This window comes from Melanerpes formicivorus, unplaced genomic scaffold (genome assembly GCF_026170545.1).
Source record: "Melanerpes formicivorus ecotype bairdi unplaced genomic scaffold, bMelFor1.0.p_v2 SCAF_46, whole genome shotgun sequence".
Lineage (NCBI taxonomy): Eukaryota > Metazoa > Chordata > Aves > Piciformes > Picidae > Melanerpes > Melanerpes formicivorus.
The window spans coordinates 1,530,356-1,547,302 of NW_027142398.1; the positions used below are offsets into that span (position 1 = coordinate 1,530,356).

Consider the following 16,947-nt stretch of genomic DNA (forward strand, 5'->3'; position numbering starts at 1 on the left):
GCACCTCCTCCCGCGGTCCCGGCCGCACCGAGCGCTGACTCGGCTCCGGCACCGCTTCAGGAACGCTCTCCTCGCCTGCCGCCTTTACCAGGACTCCCCTGCCCGGGGTGGGGGGCAGCGGCCGCCCCCTTCCCCTCTCCACCGCTCAGCAGCCGCTCCGCAACCCCGCTCCGCACCGGCCCCCTCCTCGCTGGCCCTGCCCGGGCTGGGCTGGGCTGGGCTCTGCCCCCCTCCCGGTGCCGCCCCCGGCTCCCCCCGGTCCCCCCGCCCGGCTGCCGTCCCCTCCCCGGGCGGGCGGAGCTGGCATGGCAGGGCCGCGCTGAGCCGGGCCATGGACCAGCACCTGCGGCGGCTCAGGCAGGAGCTGGTAAGGGGGCGGCGGAGACGGGGAGGGGGGGTTCCCGCACACCCGGGGCTCGTCCCGCCGCGGCGGTGCCCTGAGCCCTTAGCTGGGGGAACGGCGGGACGGGAGCGGCGGGGCGGGGGGGGGGGGTCCCGGTTGCATCCAGCCGAGCCTGCCCGGGGCTTTGGGCTGCTCGGGGGGCACCGGTGCCGTCGCCTGCGGGAGAGAAACACGGTGCTGGGCGCGGGGAGGGTGTCGGGGGTGTGCGGGGGGGGGGTTAGGGAGACGATGCCCGCAAAGATCAGAGACCAGAGGCATCTGCAGAGGTCTCTGGTGAGAGCAAGTTCAAGGGAACCAAAGCGATGCGAAGGGAGCGAGCGCCTGCCACTTCCACGGCTCGGCAATACTTCTGCGGGAGCGGGGACCCATTGTCATGAACCCCCGCGCCTCCCCAGCCCGCACAGCCCTAAACCTCACCCACTCGACTTGCCGGGGCTTGTCCGCCGGCCCCGGGAGCTGCCGGTACACGGGGCTCGCTGCGGGGGGGGTGTGGAAGAACCGACACGTCCCGGAACCGGGCTCCGGCGCCAGGCAGGGCTGGGGAGGGCTGCGGGGGTTCAGACAGAGAGAGAGGAGGAGAACAAAAGGGGAGAAGGAGGCAGGGCAGGCACGGGTGCCTGAAGTTTCTGGATGCGCAGAAGCTTCCCGCTGTGGGGCTCCGTGGGAGGGATGTTGGTGTCGGTGCAAACCGGAGTCGCGCCGAACGGGTTCACACGCGGCATTGCCACCCTGCCCCCGGTGCAGGAGCAGCGTTTGAGTCATGACAGAGACACAAGAAGTTAGAGCTGTGCCAGGGCAGGGAGCTGTGCCAGGGCAGGGTCTGGATGCGCTGCTGCCTGGAGGTGGCTGCGAGCTGCAGAGTGCTACCTGAAAGGAAGGGTTTGGTTTCTTCTCTCCAGTACTAATGATTGGACAATGATGGCCTCAAATTGCACCAGGGGAGGTTTAGGTTGGATCTCAGGAGTAATTTCTTCCCTTCAAGAGTGCTCAGGCATTGGAATGTGCTGCCCAGGGAGGTGGTGGAGTCCCCATCCCTGGAGGTGTTTAGGAAGAGCCTGGATGAGGCACTTGGTGCCATGGCTTAGTTGATCAGATGGTGCTGGGTGATAGGCTGGATTTGATGACGTGGAAGGTCTTTTCCAACTTGGTTAATTCTATTCTATTCTATTCTGTTCTACTCTATTCTATTCTATTCTATTCTATTCTATTCTATTCTACTCTATTCTATTCTATTCTATTCTATTCTATTCTATTCTATTCTATTCTAAACACAGACTCAAGGGATTGTTTTGGCTGGACAAGACCTCCACTATCATTGACTTAGCACCATGGCCATGTCCCCGAGTGCCATGTCCACACATTTCTCGAACCCCTCTAGGGATAGTGACTCCACCACCTCCCTGGGCAGCCTGTTTCAATCCCTGACCACTCATACAGCAGAGAAATGTTTCCTCATCTCCAACCTAAACCTCCCCTGGCACCATTTCAGGCCATTTCTTCTCATTCCCTGGTGGTAGGGAGAAGAGACTGACCCCCACCTCCCTCCAGCCTCCTTTCAGGGAGGTGTAGAGAGCAAGGAGGTTGTAGAGAGCAATGGAAACAACCATTACTGATATCCTGAGCAATAACAGCTTTAAAAATCAATACTTTCCAGATAGGCTGGAACTAGAGCATATTATTGATGTTTCTTTAAAGGGCAGCAGGCAGCACCACAGACAGCTGGGGCCATCTGCACTGAGTGGTGAGTGGGAACTGCGCCTCTTGACCCTGCTGCGTTTCCACTTTCTCCATTACTGGGCAGGTCATGCCTGCAGACAGAAAATGCACCAGAACCAAGAGTCATGCAGCAGGAATGGTGGGAAGGACTTGGCCAGAGGGAGGCAATGAGCCTCCCCATGTGCAGCTCAAGGGGAGCCCAGGGCACCACTGCAGATGTGGAGGCACCGTGGTGCGCAGGGAGCAGCTCTGGTCGGATGGGAGGGCCTCTGAGCAGGTGTCCTGCAGGGAAGTTCTGCAAACCTGCCCTCTGGGGAGCCAGGCTTGCTGAGCTGGCCAGTGTGCCACCTGAGCCAGGGGCCAGGAGCTGGCAGAGGTTTCATTTGTCTCGGTGTGAAGCGCCGCAGCCTTGGGCTGTTCAGAGGAAGGGATGTTCTCAGAAGAGAGCAGATGTTGGCACAGCTCCCTGTTCCCAAGGAAGAGTTATCTCCAAGTGCAACTCTATCCCTCACCAGGGTGGGATGGGAGCATTCCAGCTCCCATTTTTCTTCCTCCTGCTTTGTGCTTTGCCCTTGCAGTAGTGGTGTGCTTGGCTGGGGCTGCCGCTGTGCCCCAGCGTTTCAACACAGCCCCGCACTGAGATCACTCTTGGCTTTGCCAGGCAAGTCATGGGGTGAGCGTGGGTCTGGGCGTGCTCACACCGGCCCTCACCTCCGGGAAAGCTCTGCCAGGGCTCCCAGGGCCCTTGCAGTCAATGGGAGCCCTCCTCTCCCCCGTCCCATGCTTGCCGTTGTAAGCTGATCGTTGCTGGCATGTGTGGCGTCCCTTTGATTGCAATTCATTCAGAAGCTTCCACAGGCAAATGCTTCCGAGCCAGGAGAGCCTCAGCTGACACAGCCATTCATCCCCATGGGCTGAGGGCAGCTCTGCTGGCAGCTGATGGCTGCTCCGGGATCCTCAGCTTGACACCAGCCTCTGGAGGAGCTGTGCCAGCTCTCTGCGCCTCCCTCTGTGTGTGGCAAATAGAGGGGCACCTTGTTCACCTCCTCTGGAAAAACCCTGGGGATTTGTGGATGCAGAGTGGTTCATGAGAATGTGCAGTGCTGGTTTGTAGGCCTGCAGCAAGGTCACAGAATGCCAGCTCGGAAGGGACCCCAAGGATCATCTGGGGCAACCTTTCTGGGTGAAGGTGGAGCTGGACAGAGCTGGTCCAGCAGCCTGGCAAGCTGAGCCTGCAAACTGCCCAGTGTAGGAGGCTGCACTGCTTCCCTTGGGAGATGATTCCAATCTCTGGCTGTTTTCATGGGGAAACATTTCCTTCTGGATCCCAATGGGAATCTCCCCAGCAGTAACTTGTCCCCACCACCCCTCACCTTTGCCATGGGACTCTTTGTACAAAGGGAGTCTCCATCCTCCTGGCAGCCTCCCTTTCTGCCCTGATCCATGGCAAAGAGGTTTCCCCTCAGCCTCCTCACGGCTGAACAAGCCCAGCTCTGTCAGCCTGTCCTCACATGGCAGAGCTGCCAGGCCTCTGAACATTCTCGTGGCCCTTCCCTGGATGCTTTCCAGCCTGTCCACATCACTTTTTTGTGTGTGTGTGTGTGTGTGTGTGTAGAGCAGGGTCCAAAAGTTGCACTTCCCCACTCCTGTACCAGTCCTCCACCTGGCAGCTGTGAGGAGTGCCCCTGAGGGGCTGAATCCACCCTTAACCACCCCAGCCCCAAACTCCTCTTGGCTTTTATCAGCTGGGATGGCAGCCTGCAGCCAGCCTTCTGAGGCACAGGAACATGATGTCTGCTAGCAGAATGTTATCTCAGCTGAAAGATGAGACTGGACAAGAATTGTCTTGCTGGGGGATTAGCAGAGGGGAATTTCATTTCCGTGCCTCACGCTGCAGATGGCATTGGACTGGGGCTGGTTAGACACAGCCACAGCAGTGGCCATGCCCTGGGACTCTGGGCCTGGGCTTTCCAGGCTCTTCTGACCTAAGAATAAATCACTTGTTATCCAGCTGGGGACTGGTGAGGCCATGGGGGCTGATTTATCTTAGAACCACAGAGTTGTCAGGGCTGGAAAGGACCTCAAGGCTCAGCCAGCTCCAACCCCCCTGCCATGGCCAGGGACACCTCACACCACAGCAGGTTGCTCACAGCCACCTCCAGCCTGGCTGCAAACACCTCCAGGGGTGAGGCTTCCACCACCTCCCTGGGCAGCCTGTGCCAGGCTCTCACCACCCTCCTGGGGAAGAACTTCCTAACAGCCAGTCTGAATCTCCCCACTTCTAGTTTTGTTCCATTCCCCCCTGTCCTATTACTCCCTGACACCCTCAAAAGTCCCTCCCCAGCTTTCCTGTAGCCCCCTGCAGATACTGGAAAGGCACAACAAGGTCTCCTTGGAGCTTTCTCTTTTCCAGACTGAACAGCCCCAACTCCCTCAGTCTGTCCTCATAGCAGAGCAGCTCCAGCCCTCTGCTCATCCTCCTGGCCCTTCTCTGGACACCTTCCAGCACCTCCAGATCCTTCCTGCAATAGAGGCTCCAGAACTGGACACAGTGCTCCAGATGTGGTTTCAACAGAGCAGAACAGAGGGGGAGAATCCCCTCCCTGGCCCTGCTGGCTCTGCTTCTCTTTCTGCAGCCCAGGCTGTGTTTGGCTTTCTGGGCTGCAAGTGCTCACTGCTGGCTCCTGTTGAGCTTCTCATCCCTCATCTTGCACTTGGGGCTTGGGTGGCTGTAGCTGGTGAGGGGGTCACAGTCAAGCCAGCTTGAGCTGTAACTTTACTTTGTGTGGTTTGGTCTTTCCTGAGGAATCTGGGATGCTTCTGGGGTTTCTCTTGCCCTTTTATCCCCCCCTCTTTCCAGGAGGAAAAGCATTCAAGTAGGTATTTAAACCAAGCCTCACCCCTCTGGCTTGACCTTCTGAATGCTCTCCTTGCTCATGCCTAATAAATGCATCGAGTTATTACCGAGTTTGATGGAGTCTGGCTCCCTTCTTACATCAATTTATGTCCTGGTAGATGAAGTTTCTTGCTATGAATATCTTGCAGGAAGAGAACATTTGGTCTGAGTGAAAAATCCAGCCAATGGTTTTAACCTTTGTCTCACACTTGGGTCCTATTCTGGTGGCTTTTGTGGTGCTCCAGGAGTCTGATCCTGGCCTGCATCAGGAACAGTGTGGCCAGCAGGAGCATGGAAGTCATTCTGCCCTGTGCTCAGCACTGCTGAGGCCACACCTTGAGTCCTGTGTCCAGTTCTGAGGCCACACCTTGAGTCCTGTGTCCAGTTCTGGGCCCCTCAGTTTAAGAAGGACATTGAGAGACTTGAAGGTGTCCAGAGAAGGGCAACAAAGCTGGGGAGGGGTCTGGAGCACAGCCCTGTGAGGAGAGGCTGAGGGAGCTGGGGTTGCTTAGCCTGCAGAAGAGGAGGCTCAGGGGAGACCTTCTTGCTCTCTCCAACTGCCTGAAGGGAGGTTGTAGCCAGGTGGAGGTTGGGCTCTTCTCCCAGGCAACCAGCACCAGAACAAGAGGACACAGTCTCAAGCTGTGCCAGGGGAAGTTTAGGCTGGAGGGGAGGAGAAAGTTCTTCCCAGGGAGAGTTGTTAGCCACTGGGATGTGCTGCCCAGGGAGGTGGTGGAGTCTCTGTCCCTGGAGGTGTTCAAGAGGGGATTGGATGTGGCACTTGGTGCCATGGTTTAGTCATGGGGTCTGTGGTGCCAGGTTGGACTTGCTGATCTTTGAGATCTCTTCCAACCTTGGTGATTCTGTGATTCTGTGACTCCTGAGGAGTCCTAAACCTGATCTAGTTGGAGGTGTCCCTGTCCACTGCAGAGGGCTTGGCCAAGATGACCCTCGAGGATCCCTTCCAGCCCTGTGTGATGCTGTGAAGATCCTGGTGGCTTTTTTGAGACCCTTAGCTACCCATTTTGAGGAATGTTCAAGACCAGATCCCCCCCCAGTGAAGCAGAGCTTTGGTTGGAAGCCAGCCCATAACCATCATCTGCACACTGGGAAGTGTGGTCTCCCTGCTCCCTGGGCTGTGAGCAGAAGTCTGAAGGTTGGAGCTGGTTCTGGTCCATTTGTTTCCTGCTTGTAGAGCACTGGTTTGCTGATTTGCCTGTAAAGGCAGCAAGTGTGCATGGGAAGGAGAGAACATCATCATCATCATCACAATGGAAAGGAAGGGGACTGAGTAAGGAGGGTCTCCCATGGATAACATCTGTTTAAGATCTATTCAAGCTATTGGGGAAGAGGCTTTGGGAAAGTCTCAGCATCCTTCCTCCTTCAGATGGTTTGTGAGCTCACACTTAACCTCCTTATTTGTGCCTTAAATGCTCAGGGAGGAGAAGAGGTATAAGAGAGGCTTCAAATTCCTGGGGATGTGAGCATCTGGCAAGGGGGAAGAAGAGGAAAGAGCAGCACCAGGCTGCAGGGCAGCTCTGTGAACCAGGCAGGGTGCCCCAAAGAGTTCTGCCCAGCCACAACTGCAGGCTTGCTGAAGATTAATCTAGTTAGTGACCCAAAGGGAAACACAGACACAATATGAGCAGCTCAGCAGTTCTAAAATAATTTTGGCCTCTATTATGTCATCCTCTTTAAATACCAATTGTTTGGTGCTGGCTCTGTTGCCTGTCAGCACTATTATTGCAAACTGCCCTTTGCCATTTGTCCTTTCCTGTCCTCAGAGCAATAGCTTCCTCTCTGTTGCTTTCTTCCACCTCCAAAGCTGGACATCTGTCTTCCTCCTCATCACAACAAACAGGCTCTGAGCTCTTCTTCTCACTCCCTGTGCTCAGCTGAAAGTCCTGCTGGGCTCACTGGGTTTTTTTCCCCTTCTCTCCCCTCAGCATCCCAAAAGCTGCTGCAGGTCTGGAGAAGCCCCAGATGTGCAGCCAGGCTGGAAGGGCACAGAATAGAATAGAATAGAATAGAATTAAGCAGGTTGGAAAAGACCTCAGAGATCATCCAGTCCAACCTCTCACCCAACACCATCTGATCAATTGAACCATGGCTCCAAGCACCTCATCCAGGCTCTTCCTAAACACCTCCAGGGATGGGGACTCCATCACCTCCCTGGGCAGCACATCCCCAGGGCCAATCTCTCTCTCTGTGAAGAATTTCTTCCTCATCTCCAGCCTAAACCTCCCCTGGCACAGCTTGAGACTGTGTCCTCTTGTTCTGGTGCTGCTTGCCTGGGAGAAGAGACCAACCCCCTCCTGGCTACAACCTCCCTGCAGGGAGCTGGAGAGAGCAAGAAGGTCTCCCCTGAGCCTCCTCTTCTGCAGGCTAAGCAACCCCAGCTCCCTCAGCCTCTCTTCCCAGGGCTGTGCTCCAGACCCCTCCCCAGCTTTCTTGCCCTTCTCTGGACACCTTCCAGCATCTCAACCTCTAGAGGAGCTGCATCCTGGGAACTGGTGCATGTGGATGCAAACAGGATGCAAGCATTAGTTCCCAAAGTGGTGGTGGGGGGGGGAAAAAAGGTCCTTATGAACCTGGGAAGTGGGAAGTGAGAAGTGAAATCTCCCTCCTGTGTCATCTCAGGTGTTTGGGTTGGGGGTTATAACATGCCAGTGGCTGCAGAGGATGTTCCTTGGGGGCAGCTGTCCTCCTGCTGTGTTAATCAGGGCTAGGGGAGGGGGGGAGGGAGGGGGTCACTGATTTATTCACTGTGTAAACCAATTGTGGTCACAGCTGTGGGAATTAGCATTTTGAGGAAATCACTGTTTGGGCCCAGTTTGGGCAGTGGCTGAGCCCTGTGCTGCACAGGGTGGGAGATTTCCAGTGTCAAAAACCCCTCTGCAGCTGAACTCTGCCAGTCCTGCAAGGTGCTCACTGCTTGTTGGGTGTATTTCTCCCCCTTCACGCTGAATATCTCTTGGTGAGCCCTTGGGAGTGCTTGAGAGGCATGGAATGGTTTGGGTTGGAAAAGCCCTCTGAGATCATTGAGTCCAACCAGCAACCCAGCACCACCATGGCCACCAAACCATGGCCCCAGGTGCCATGGCCACACGTTCCTTACACACCTCCAGGGATGGGGACTCCACCACCTCCCTGGGCAGCCTGTGCCAATCCCTCACCACTCTGGCAGCAAAGAAATTTTCCCTGATGTCCAACCTAAACCTCCCCTGGTGCAGCTTGAGGCCATTTCCTCTCCTTCTATCACCTGATACAAGGGAGAAAAGAAAAGACCAACCCCCACCTCCCTCCAGCCTCCTTTCAGGGAGTGTAGAGAGCAAGGAGGTCTCCATTCAGCCTCCTCCAGGCTAAACCACCCCAGTTCCTCAGCTGCTCCTCACCCAGCCCTGGTCTCCAGACCCTTCCCCAGCTTTGCTGCCCTTCTCTGGACACACTCCAGCACCTCAGTGTCCTCCTTGGAATGAAGGGCCCCAAGCTGCAGCCAGTATTCAAGGTGCAGCCTCCCCAGTGCCCAGTACAGAGGTTTGATCACTCCTTGCTCTTGCTGGCCACACTACTGCTGATCCAGGCCAGTGGCTTCTGGACTGTGCACTGCAGCTGCTGGTGTTCAGGGTGGCTGCAGTTGAAGCAAGCTTTTTGCCTTGGTTGAAGCAAGCTTTTTGCCTTGGTTGAAGCAAGCTTTTTGCCTTGGTTGAAGCATTTAGGCAGAGCATTCAGCCTTGTTCACACTTTTCACAGGAGGGTTGGGATGGAGGCAAAGCCTCACTGCTGGAGAAGAAACCTTCCCCCTCAGACACTGAATCCCAGCTGCTGCTGGGGAGCACAAAGCTCACAGCTGTGCCCAGCCCTGCACTGCTCTGGCTGGAAAAGGCATCTGTGGCTTGTGCACAGATTGCAGCAGCTTGGAAGGGACTCTCAAAGGTCATCTTGTTCAACCCCCCTGCAGACAGCAGCGACAGCTCCCACTAGAGCAGGCTGTTGGGGGCCACATCAAGCCTGCCCTTGAATGCATCCAGGGATGGGGCCTCAACCACAGCCCTGAGCGACCTGTTGAAATGTTTCACTGTGCAGAGCTTCCTCCTAATGTCCAACCCAGATCTACCCAGCTCCAGTTTCAAGGCCTTGACCCTCCTTCTGTCACCACAGCCCCTTCTGAACAGCCCCTCCCCAGCCTTCCTGTAGGTCCTCTTTGGGTATTGAAATGCTGCTCTAGGGTCTCCCTGGAGCCCTTCTCTTCTCCAGGCTGAACAGCCCCACCTCTCCCAGCCTGTCTTCGTAGGAGAGGTGCTCCAACCCTCTGATCATCTTTGTGGCCTCCCCTGGACCCACTCCATTTAGGATTAGCCTAAAACCTTCTGGTGGCAGCTTTTAGGGCCTGCAGGTGTCAGGGGTGATGGTGAGATGCAGTTTGAGGCTTCTGACTGTGAACTTGGAACACCTGCACTTTGTCACAGGTGTAATGTGCCAGAGCTGCCAACCCCCCCAGCTGTGCTGGGCCACAAAGTGACTCAAATGAGACACCCAGAGACCTTGAAATGCTGCTGTATTTGTGCACCTGGAGCAGAGACCTGCAGGTACAAGAGGGCAGGGTGTTGCTGTTTGCAGCAGATGCTGTTTGCCCTGCACTCAGCTCTGCAGCACAACTGAGCAGGGGGCAGGGTCAGCAGCAGGTTTGGGACTGGGGCAGGTTCAGCAGCAGGTTTGGGACTGGGGCAGGTTCAGCAGCAGGTTTGGGGTTGGGGCAGATTTCAGCAGCAGGTTTGGGGTTGGGGCAGGTTCAGCAGCAGGTTTGGGAGTGGGGCAGGTTCAGGAGCAGGTTTGGGGTTGGGGCAGATTTCAGCAGCAGGTTTGGGGTTGGGGCAGGTCCAGCAGCAGGTTTGGGGTTGGGGCAGATTTCAGCAGCAGGTTTGGGGTTGGGGCAGATTTCAGCAGCAGGTTTGGGGTTGGGGCAGATTTCAGCAGCAGGTTTGGGAGTGGGGCAGGTTCAGCAGCAGGTTTGGGGTTGGGGCAGATTTCAGCAGCAGGTTTGGGGTTGGGGCAGGTTCAACAGCAGGTTTGGGGTTGGGGCAGGTTCAGCAGCAGGTTTGGGGTTGGGGCAGGTTCGGCAGCAGGTTTGGGAGTGGGGCAGGTTCAGCAGCAGGTTTGGGGTTGGGGCAGGTCCAGCAGCAGGTTTGGGAGTGGGGCAGGTCCAGCAGCAGGTTTGGGAGTGGGGCAGGTTCAGCAGCAGGTTTGGGGTTGGGGCAGATTTCAGCAGCAGGTTTGGGGTTGGGGCAGGTTCAGCAGCAAGTTTGGCACTGGGGCAGACTTCAGCAGCAGGTTTGGCATTCCCAGCTCACAACCATGCAGAAGGCAGATCATCTCCTGATGCCCCATGGTGGGCAGCTTACATAATGCCACTTGCATAACCCCAGCAAGCACAGGCAGGGGCTCTCTCCACACCACATGAAGGCTCTCTGGGGTTTTGTGCCACATTCACGCTCTGTTTAAAGCTGCTCTGGAGTTCCTCACAGATCCCAGCTCCTTCTGCATGCAGCTTGTGGGCACAGAGCCAGTGGGGCTGCCAGGGTTGATCCTGCAGCCTCAAGGTCCCTTCACCTTGCAGCTGGAGCATCTGCTTCACTTCCAGCCCTGTCTGTTGGGTTGCTCCCCAAAACTGCTTGGTCCTCTAGCAGCCCTCAACCTCAAACCTTTGGTGGTGGTCTCTCTTCTGTGGGAGGTTGCTCCTCTTCTGGAGAGTCTCAAGAGAAGCCAGGCTGAACTTGGGAGAACTGAGATCTTCTTGGCAAAGAGGAGAGAGCTGCTGTTAGACACTGGGGAGGAAACTTCTCTTTTGAGTACTCTTAATTACCACAGGGTAATTACCAGTGGATGAAATCCAAGCCCCTGCAGACTGTTTGGTCACCAGTCAGTGACTTCACTTTGGGCTGGGTTTCACTCATTTTTCATGTTTGGAGAAGACTGAACAGATCCCACGAAGAGCAAAAGATAAGGGGGGGAGGGGAGGGGAGGGAGGGGGAGATTTTTTTGCTTCATTGCACAACCCAAAGCTTTTGCAGCGTTTGTAAGCACCCTTAAAAGCCTCAGGATCTTTAAGTCTCTCTTGCTGATGGTGGGATTCACATTGCCAGAGGGAGAGTCCAGAGGGCAGGATTTGTCCCACCTTCAAAGGTCTCTCAAACTGGACAGACAAGTCCTGTCCCCAAACCCCCTGTTTCTCCCCCTCTGCTGCAAGGGAGGCAGCGCAGCTCAGCCCAGCCTGGCCACGAGGGAAGGAGCTTCCAGAGCTTGCAGTCGCTCCTAGGAATGCATTTCCACAGCTGAAAACATCTCCACTCCTGCTCCAGTGGCTCAGGCTCCCCAGGCTGGGGCTGGTGCCAGGTTTTGCAGAACCAGCTCCTTTGTTCAGAAGGAAAAGTGATGGAGCCTGAGCTGTCAGGGCTCAGGTCTCTTCTTGCCGGGCAGGGGGGAGGAGGATGGGATGAGCCTGTGAGCAACGACCATGCCAGTGCTGCCCAGGAAACGCTGCTGCCTGGGTGGATGAGGCAGCAGTTGTCAGGATGCCACCCATCACGAGGTGGGGGTTAATTGAATCAAGGAGGTGAGGCGCAGAGCCGCCCTGCGCAGGCAGGGTTTGATCAGCCCAGCGGTTACCGCAGGACCCCGGTCACTCCCCGCTGTGTGATTACAGCCCAAGGGCTGGCCAGGGGATTTGGTGGCAGTGGCCAATGAGGGCCCAAGCCGGCTCCAAATCCAGCTTTTTGCAAAGCCCCAGATAAAAGAGGCTGCCATTAATAAGGCAAGGGAGGTTAGGAGGAGAAGCCTTGCAGCCAGTGTGGAGAGGTAAGGTGATAGTGGTGTCTGAGGCGTGGGGAGCATATGGCCCAGCTTCGGGATGGGAAGCCCAGGAGCTCGCCTGCTCTGTAGGTGGGGCTTGGCTTGCATGTCTGCAGAAGTGGAGGGGATTTGTGGTGTGGGAGAACCAGCTAGCTGGAGACACTTGCTAGTGGAGTCAGAAGCTGAAGAGAGATTTCTGTCTTCCTAGCTCCTGTGCTCGGCCCGGGCAGGGCAGCAGTTTCTTGGGAGTGAAGCTCTCCAAAAAGAAAGAAAAGAAATCCAGCCCTGCAACCTGCTGGCTGGTTTTAGGGTCTGGGTTTTGCAGTGGGGTCAGAAGTGCTGAGGAGCTTTGGGGCTCTGCTCCTGGAGAGGAATCCTTGCGAAGGATCTGATTTCTTTTGGTGGCTGCTCTTTGTCGGCGGGCAGAGGCAGGTGCAGGAGTGGGAAGAGAGCAGGGAGCTGAGCTGCCCGAGTTAGAACAAAGGGGATGGAAACCCAGCAAAGCCTGAGAATGTGAAGCTGAGCCTAACCTGGGGGATCCTTTTTCACCCTCAGTTTGGGATCTGTTGCTGTCCAAAAACCTGTGCCAAGCCTTTCTAAAGTGTTTCTGACAGCGTGGGCTGCAGCTCTGCCTGGACAGTGGTAATCCGCACACCACCTTGCTCTAATGTGACAGGTCTTCTCCTCCAGCCCTGCCAGCCCCTGCTGCTCTGCCCCTTCCCCTTCCCATTCCTCCTCCCCATCCCTGCTGAAGGGGAAAAAAACCACAGATCCAAGTGGCAGCTGTTGGCAAGTGGAGCCCGGTTGGTTTATGATGCCACTTGGGGAATATGAGCCAGATCCTACACAGGAGAGAGAGAGCAACAGAGGGAAAGCGAAGAGGCGGGGTGTGGGGTGGGGGAGGTTTAGAAGCCCTGGAAAATAACTTGCCTATTTTAAGACTAATATTGAGAGTTAAACCTTCATAGCAAGGTCCGGGGATAAGGCAGAACCGCTGCTAAAGGTCCTGGCTCGGGAACCCGAGGGCTTGCCGGTTTCGTGTGAGTAATTCCGGAGTTTGTTGGTCGGTTTGTGCCTGATCTCAAGGGCATTGCATTGTCTTTGATGGTCCTCCGCTGAGAGGTGCTTGTAGCGAGGCTATTAAGATCGGGGGGGGAAGGGGGCAGGAGCAGGGGGAGTCTCGGTGGGGTTGATTTGAATTTGCTTTAGCACTGGGCTGAAGAGATGGGGACTCGGCGGCAAGGCACTTGTGCTCATTGTTCTGGCTCGTGATTTCAGTTAGTTCCAGGGCACAAAAGACACAAAAGCAGAAGAATATGCTAAAACTGGCGGCGGCCAGGCCCATTCATACTTCTGCACCTTGGGTTTCTGCCAAGCAATTAATGGAAACTCAAACTACTTAGTTGTTTTATTGTCAGGTCAAAAAAAAAAGAGAGATCCAATGCAATCCAAACCAATCCAATCCAATCCAATCCAAACCAATCCAGTCCCCTCCTCCTGTCAGCTCCTCTTGTTCCTAGAGGGGAAACTCCTAGAGAAAGCTAAGGAAAAACCCCACTGCTGTTCCACCAAGCGGCTGGGCTCCAGGTAGGATGGCTCTGAAGTGCAGTGGGCAGAGGAGGTGATGCTTGCCAAGCTGCCGAGCCCCCGGGGCAGGGTTTTCTTGCTCTCTCCTGGCGACACTGACTCCCTGTCTGCTTCCTTCCCTCCGCAGCTCTCCATGAAGGAGGTCGGGGACGGGCTGCAGGAGCAGATGAACTGCATGATGGGTGCGCTGCAGGAGCTGAAACTCCTCCAGGTCCAGACGGCTCTGGAGCAGTTGGACATCTCGGGGAGCCGTGGCACCGTTGCTGGCACCGAGCAGCACCAGTGCTGCTGGGGCGGCAGAGCCCTGCCCGGCGCCCTGCAGGAGCCGCGGCTGCGCGGGGAGGTGGCGGCGGAGGAGCTCAGCCCCACGTCCCTGGCGTGTGCCAGGCCATGGCCAGAGGCTTTGTCCCATCCTGCCGCGCTCCTGGAGGGCGGCCACCCCCCCAGGGACACCCCTTCCTCCTTCGGGAGCCTCTGCAGTGAGGACGTTTGCCACCCCAAAGGACCTTCCTCCCCCTGGAGCAGAGCCGAGCGCAGCCGCCCTCGCAGCCAGGGCACAGCTGGGGGGTGGGCAGCCTGCCAGGAGTGCCCAGGCTGTGAGGATGGCCACGACTGGACCTCCTCCCTCATGTCCCAGAGCAGGAACCGGCAGCCGCTGGTCTTGGGGGATAACATCTTTGCAGACTTGGTGGGGAACTGGTTGGATCTGCCCGAGCTGGAGAAGAAGGGGGAGAAGAGCGAGGCCTCCCTGTCCTTGAGCAGGTCCCAGGAGCTCTGCAGGAAGTTCTCCCTCACAGCCAACATCTTCAAGAAGTTCCTGAGGAGCGTCCGGCCGGACCGGGACAGGCTTCTCAAGGAGAAACCTTGCTGGCTGCCCCCCGAGGGCAAACAGCCTGAAATCTCCAAGAGACCCAAAAAGATGAACAAACTCAAGGGCACATTTTACTTCCCCCTTCATGGCAGCATCCAGAACCATCACAGCAAAGCTGAGAGGTGCCCAAAGGCGGAAAGCAACAGTGAGAGACCCAAAAGTGGCCCCAGGAAGGTCCCTGACGCCACAGACTACTCCCAGTCTGGGTTTGACATCAACACAGCTGTCTGGGTCTGAGGCTGTCCACGTTTCACTGCTCTGCTTGAGCACATCTCCCACCAGAGAGGAGCTGGAGCCTGCACACAGCTCTTCAGGAGACCCCCGAGCTCCACCTGGACTGAGCTGAGGAATCCTCTGCAAAGCCTGCTGCGGACCTCAGCCACCTCCAGTGGCATCTGCTGCAGAGCTGCAGCCTCCTGGGGGGGTGGCTTTTGGGGACTGGTATTTGCTAAAAGGGTGAGTGGGGTGTCAGGGATAGCCAGCCCCTGGAGCATGGCCTGGGGGCAGCCTCTTCAGGCCCATTCCATCCTCTCAAGTGAAAGGTTGGAGCAGATGACCCTTGGGGTCCCTTCCAAGCTGCCATTCTGTGGGAGCTCCCCGAGTGTGCAAGCACAGCTCCAGTGTTTGGATCAAAACCTGTCCCTGCTCCTGTGCCCTTGAACCTCCTGGCTTCTGACCCACTTTGAAGCCTTGTACCTGGAGCTCTTCTTTCCGTTGGAAGAACTGAGTTTGGATGTCTAGGGCTGGAGCAGTTCCCAGCTGGGGGTGGGGAGCCCCAGCTTTGCTGCCCTTCAGCCCTTTGTTGCCTCCCAGTTGCACTCCCAGCACCTCTCCTTCCCCTGCCAGTTAAACCAGTGGGACACGAGGCTCTGTTCGTGGAAGTCTGTGACCTCAGTGGGTTTTTCCCCTCCCTCTCCCAGTGCCCTTGTCCCCCACAGGTCACACCAGATGCAGCATTGCAAAAGCTGCTGGTTGGAGTTGCTCCGAGACACAGAGTTGCAGCAGACCTTGTTTGTGGTTGTTTCCTGTTGTGTACAAACCTCCTCTGGGCACAACCAGCCTCACCTCTCCCAGACTTACCAATAAAGCCTCCTCAGTCTCCAGCCACCCTGGGACCATCTCCATCCACCCTGGGCTCACTCTCATTCTGCTCTCCTCCAGTGCAGAAGTGTTGGGGCGGGTGGGGGGGGGGGGGGTTGCAGGCAAGGTTTGGTTGGTAGGGTTGGAGCTGAGGGCACATGTGGGTTGTGTCAGCCTGTTCCCAGCTGGGATCGAGGAGTCTGGGGGGCAGCCAGGGGAGTTTCCATGCCAGGAGAGCTTATAAATCATAGCAGGGAGAAGAGCTGCAGCCAGAGGTCCCTGGCAGGGTCCTAGCACTGCTCTGGAGGCACATCTCACTGTGGTTCATGCATATCCCTGAGAGCCTTCAGGGAACATCCATCTTCCTCCCCCAGCACAGGGAAGGGCAGAGCAGAGAATGGTTTGGGTCGGAAAAGACCTTTCAGGTCATCCAGCCCAACCATTCTGTGACCCTGCCGAGGCCGGGGCTAAACCATGGCCCTCAGCACCACATCTCTGAGGCTCTGAAACACCTCCAGGGGTGGGAATTCAAGCACTGTGTTTCACTTCTGGGGACAGTGAGAAGGGACCAGTGTTTGGGGAGAAAGTGCTGCTGAGGGAAGGGCCTTGGAGCTGGGCAGTGCCCAGGTCAGTGAGGGGAGCAAGGCCACCCCAGGGCCATTCAGGTCCTGCCACTGGTCCCTCCTCACTTCTTCCCAGAGAGAGTTGTTAGCCATTGGGATGTGCTGCCCAGGGAGGTGGTGGAGTCCCCATCCCTGGAGGTGTTCAAGAGGGGACTGGACGTGGCACTTGGTGCCGTGGTTTAGGCATGGGGTCTGTGGTGCCAGGTTGGTCTCGATGAGCTTTGAGGTCTCTTCCAGCCTTATTGATTCTATGACTCTATGATCTGAAAGGTCTTTTCCAACCCAAACCATTCTGGGATTCTGTGATCAAGGCAAGTCCCCAGCAGCTCTGTGAGCCCCTGTCTGAAGGGGCACAGAGCCCATCCCTGGGGCTGCAGAGGAGGGGGAGCTGCCCTGGGGGCTGGGGCTGGCCCCCACTGCCATCAGCTGGGAGTCACCCGATGCCTGCTGTGGCCCAGGCTTGGGTTGCAAGAACCTGTTGCCCTCACTCCCAGTGGAGGAAGGGCTCATGTCCCAGCAGCAGCAGGCCTGGGGGGGGTTATCCAGGCAATTCCATTCCTGCTGGAGCCTCCCAAGCCAGAGGCCAGTGGAGCAGAGGCATGGGGAGGGATGAGTTTTTTTTCTTGGCCTTGCAAATTAAATATAGGCACAAGAGAAGCCCTGTTTGTGCCCATACAAGGAGAGGAGCAGGTCAGCCTCTGAGAGCTATGCCCAGTGCTCTGCTCAGCACTTCTGCAGGAACCTGAGCTGCCAGCAAGCTTTTGTTTTCCCTCCCCTGCAGGCTTTAGGTCTGGCTGCTTTCTGCCGCCTTCATTCCTCTAAATACCACAAGGCTGCTTCTAAAGCAGTTTGTTTTCCTCTTCTCTTATCAATAGCTCATCCTGTGCCCTCCCAGCTGCCCCCAGCCTTTCCATGGGGTCAG

The 16,947-nt window shown here is 56.7% G+C and overlaps 1 protein-coding gene across 3 annotated transcripts; it reads left to right on the forward strand.

Moving 5' to 3' along the window:
- The first annotated feature begins 263 nt into the window (after positions 1–263).
- Positions 264–15,440, forward strand: INKA2 (inka box actin regulator 2). 3 transcript variants are annotated; one of them, XM_068159570.1, is made up of 3 exons: positions 11,130–11,870; positions 12,833–12,904; positions 13,579–15,440. In XM_068159570.1, the coding sequence occupies exon 3, from the start codon at positions 13,585–13,587 to the stop codon at positions 14,557–14,559; it is 975 nt and encodes a 324-aa protein (XP_068015671.1). In that variant the 5' UTR covers positions 11,130–11,870; positions 12,833–12,904; positions 13,579–13,584; the 3' UTR covers positions 14,560–15,440. The 3 variants fall into 3 exon arrangements, with proteins under 3 accessions (XP_068015670.1, XP_068015671.1, XP_068015672.1); XM_068159569.1 differs by lacking the exons at positions 11,130–11,870; positions 12,833–12,904 and adding an exon at positions 264–367; XM_068159571.1 differs by lacking the exons at positions 11,130–11,870; positions 12,833–12,904 and adding an exon at positions 13,080–13,451.
- The last annotated feature ends 1,507 nt before the right edge of the window (positions 15,441–16,947 follow it).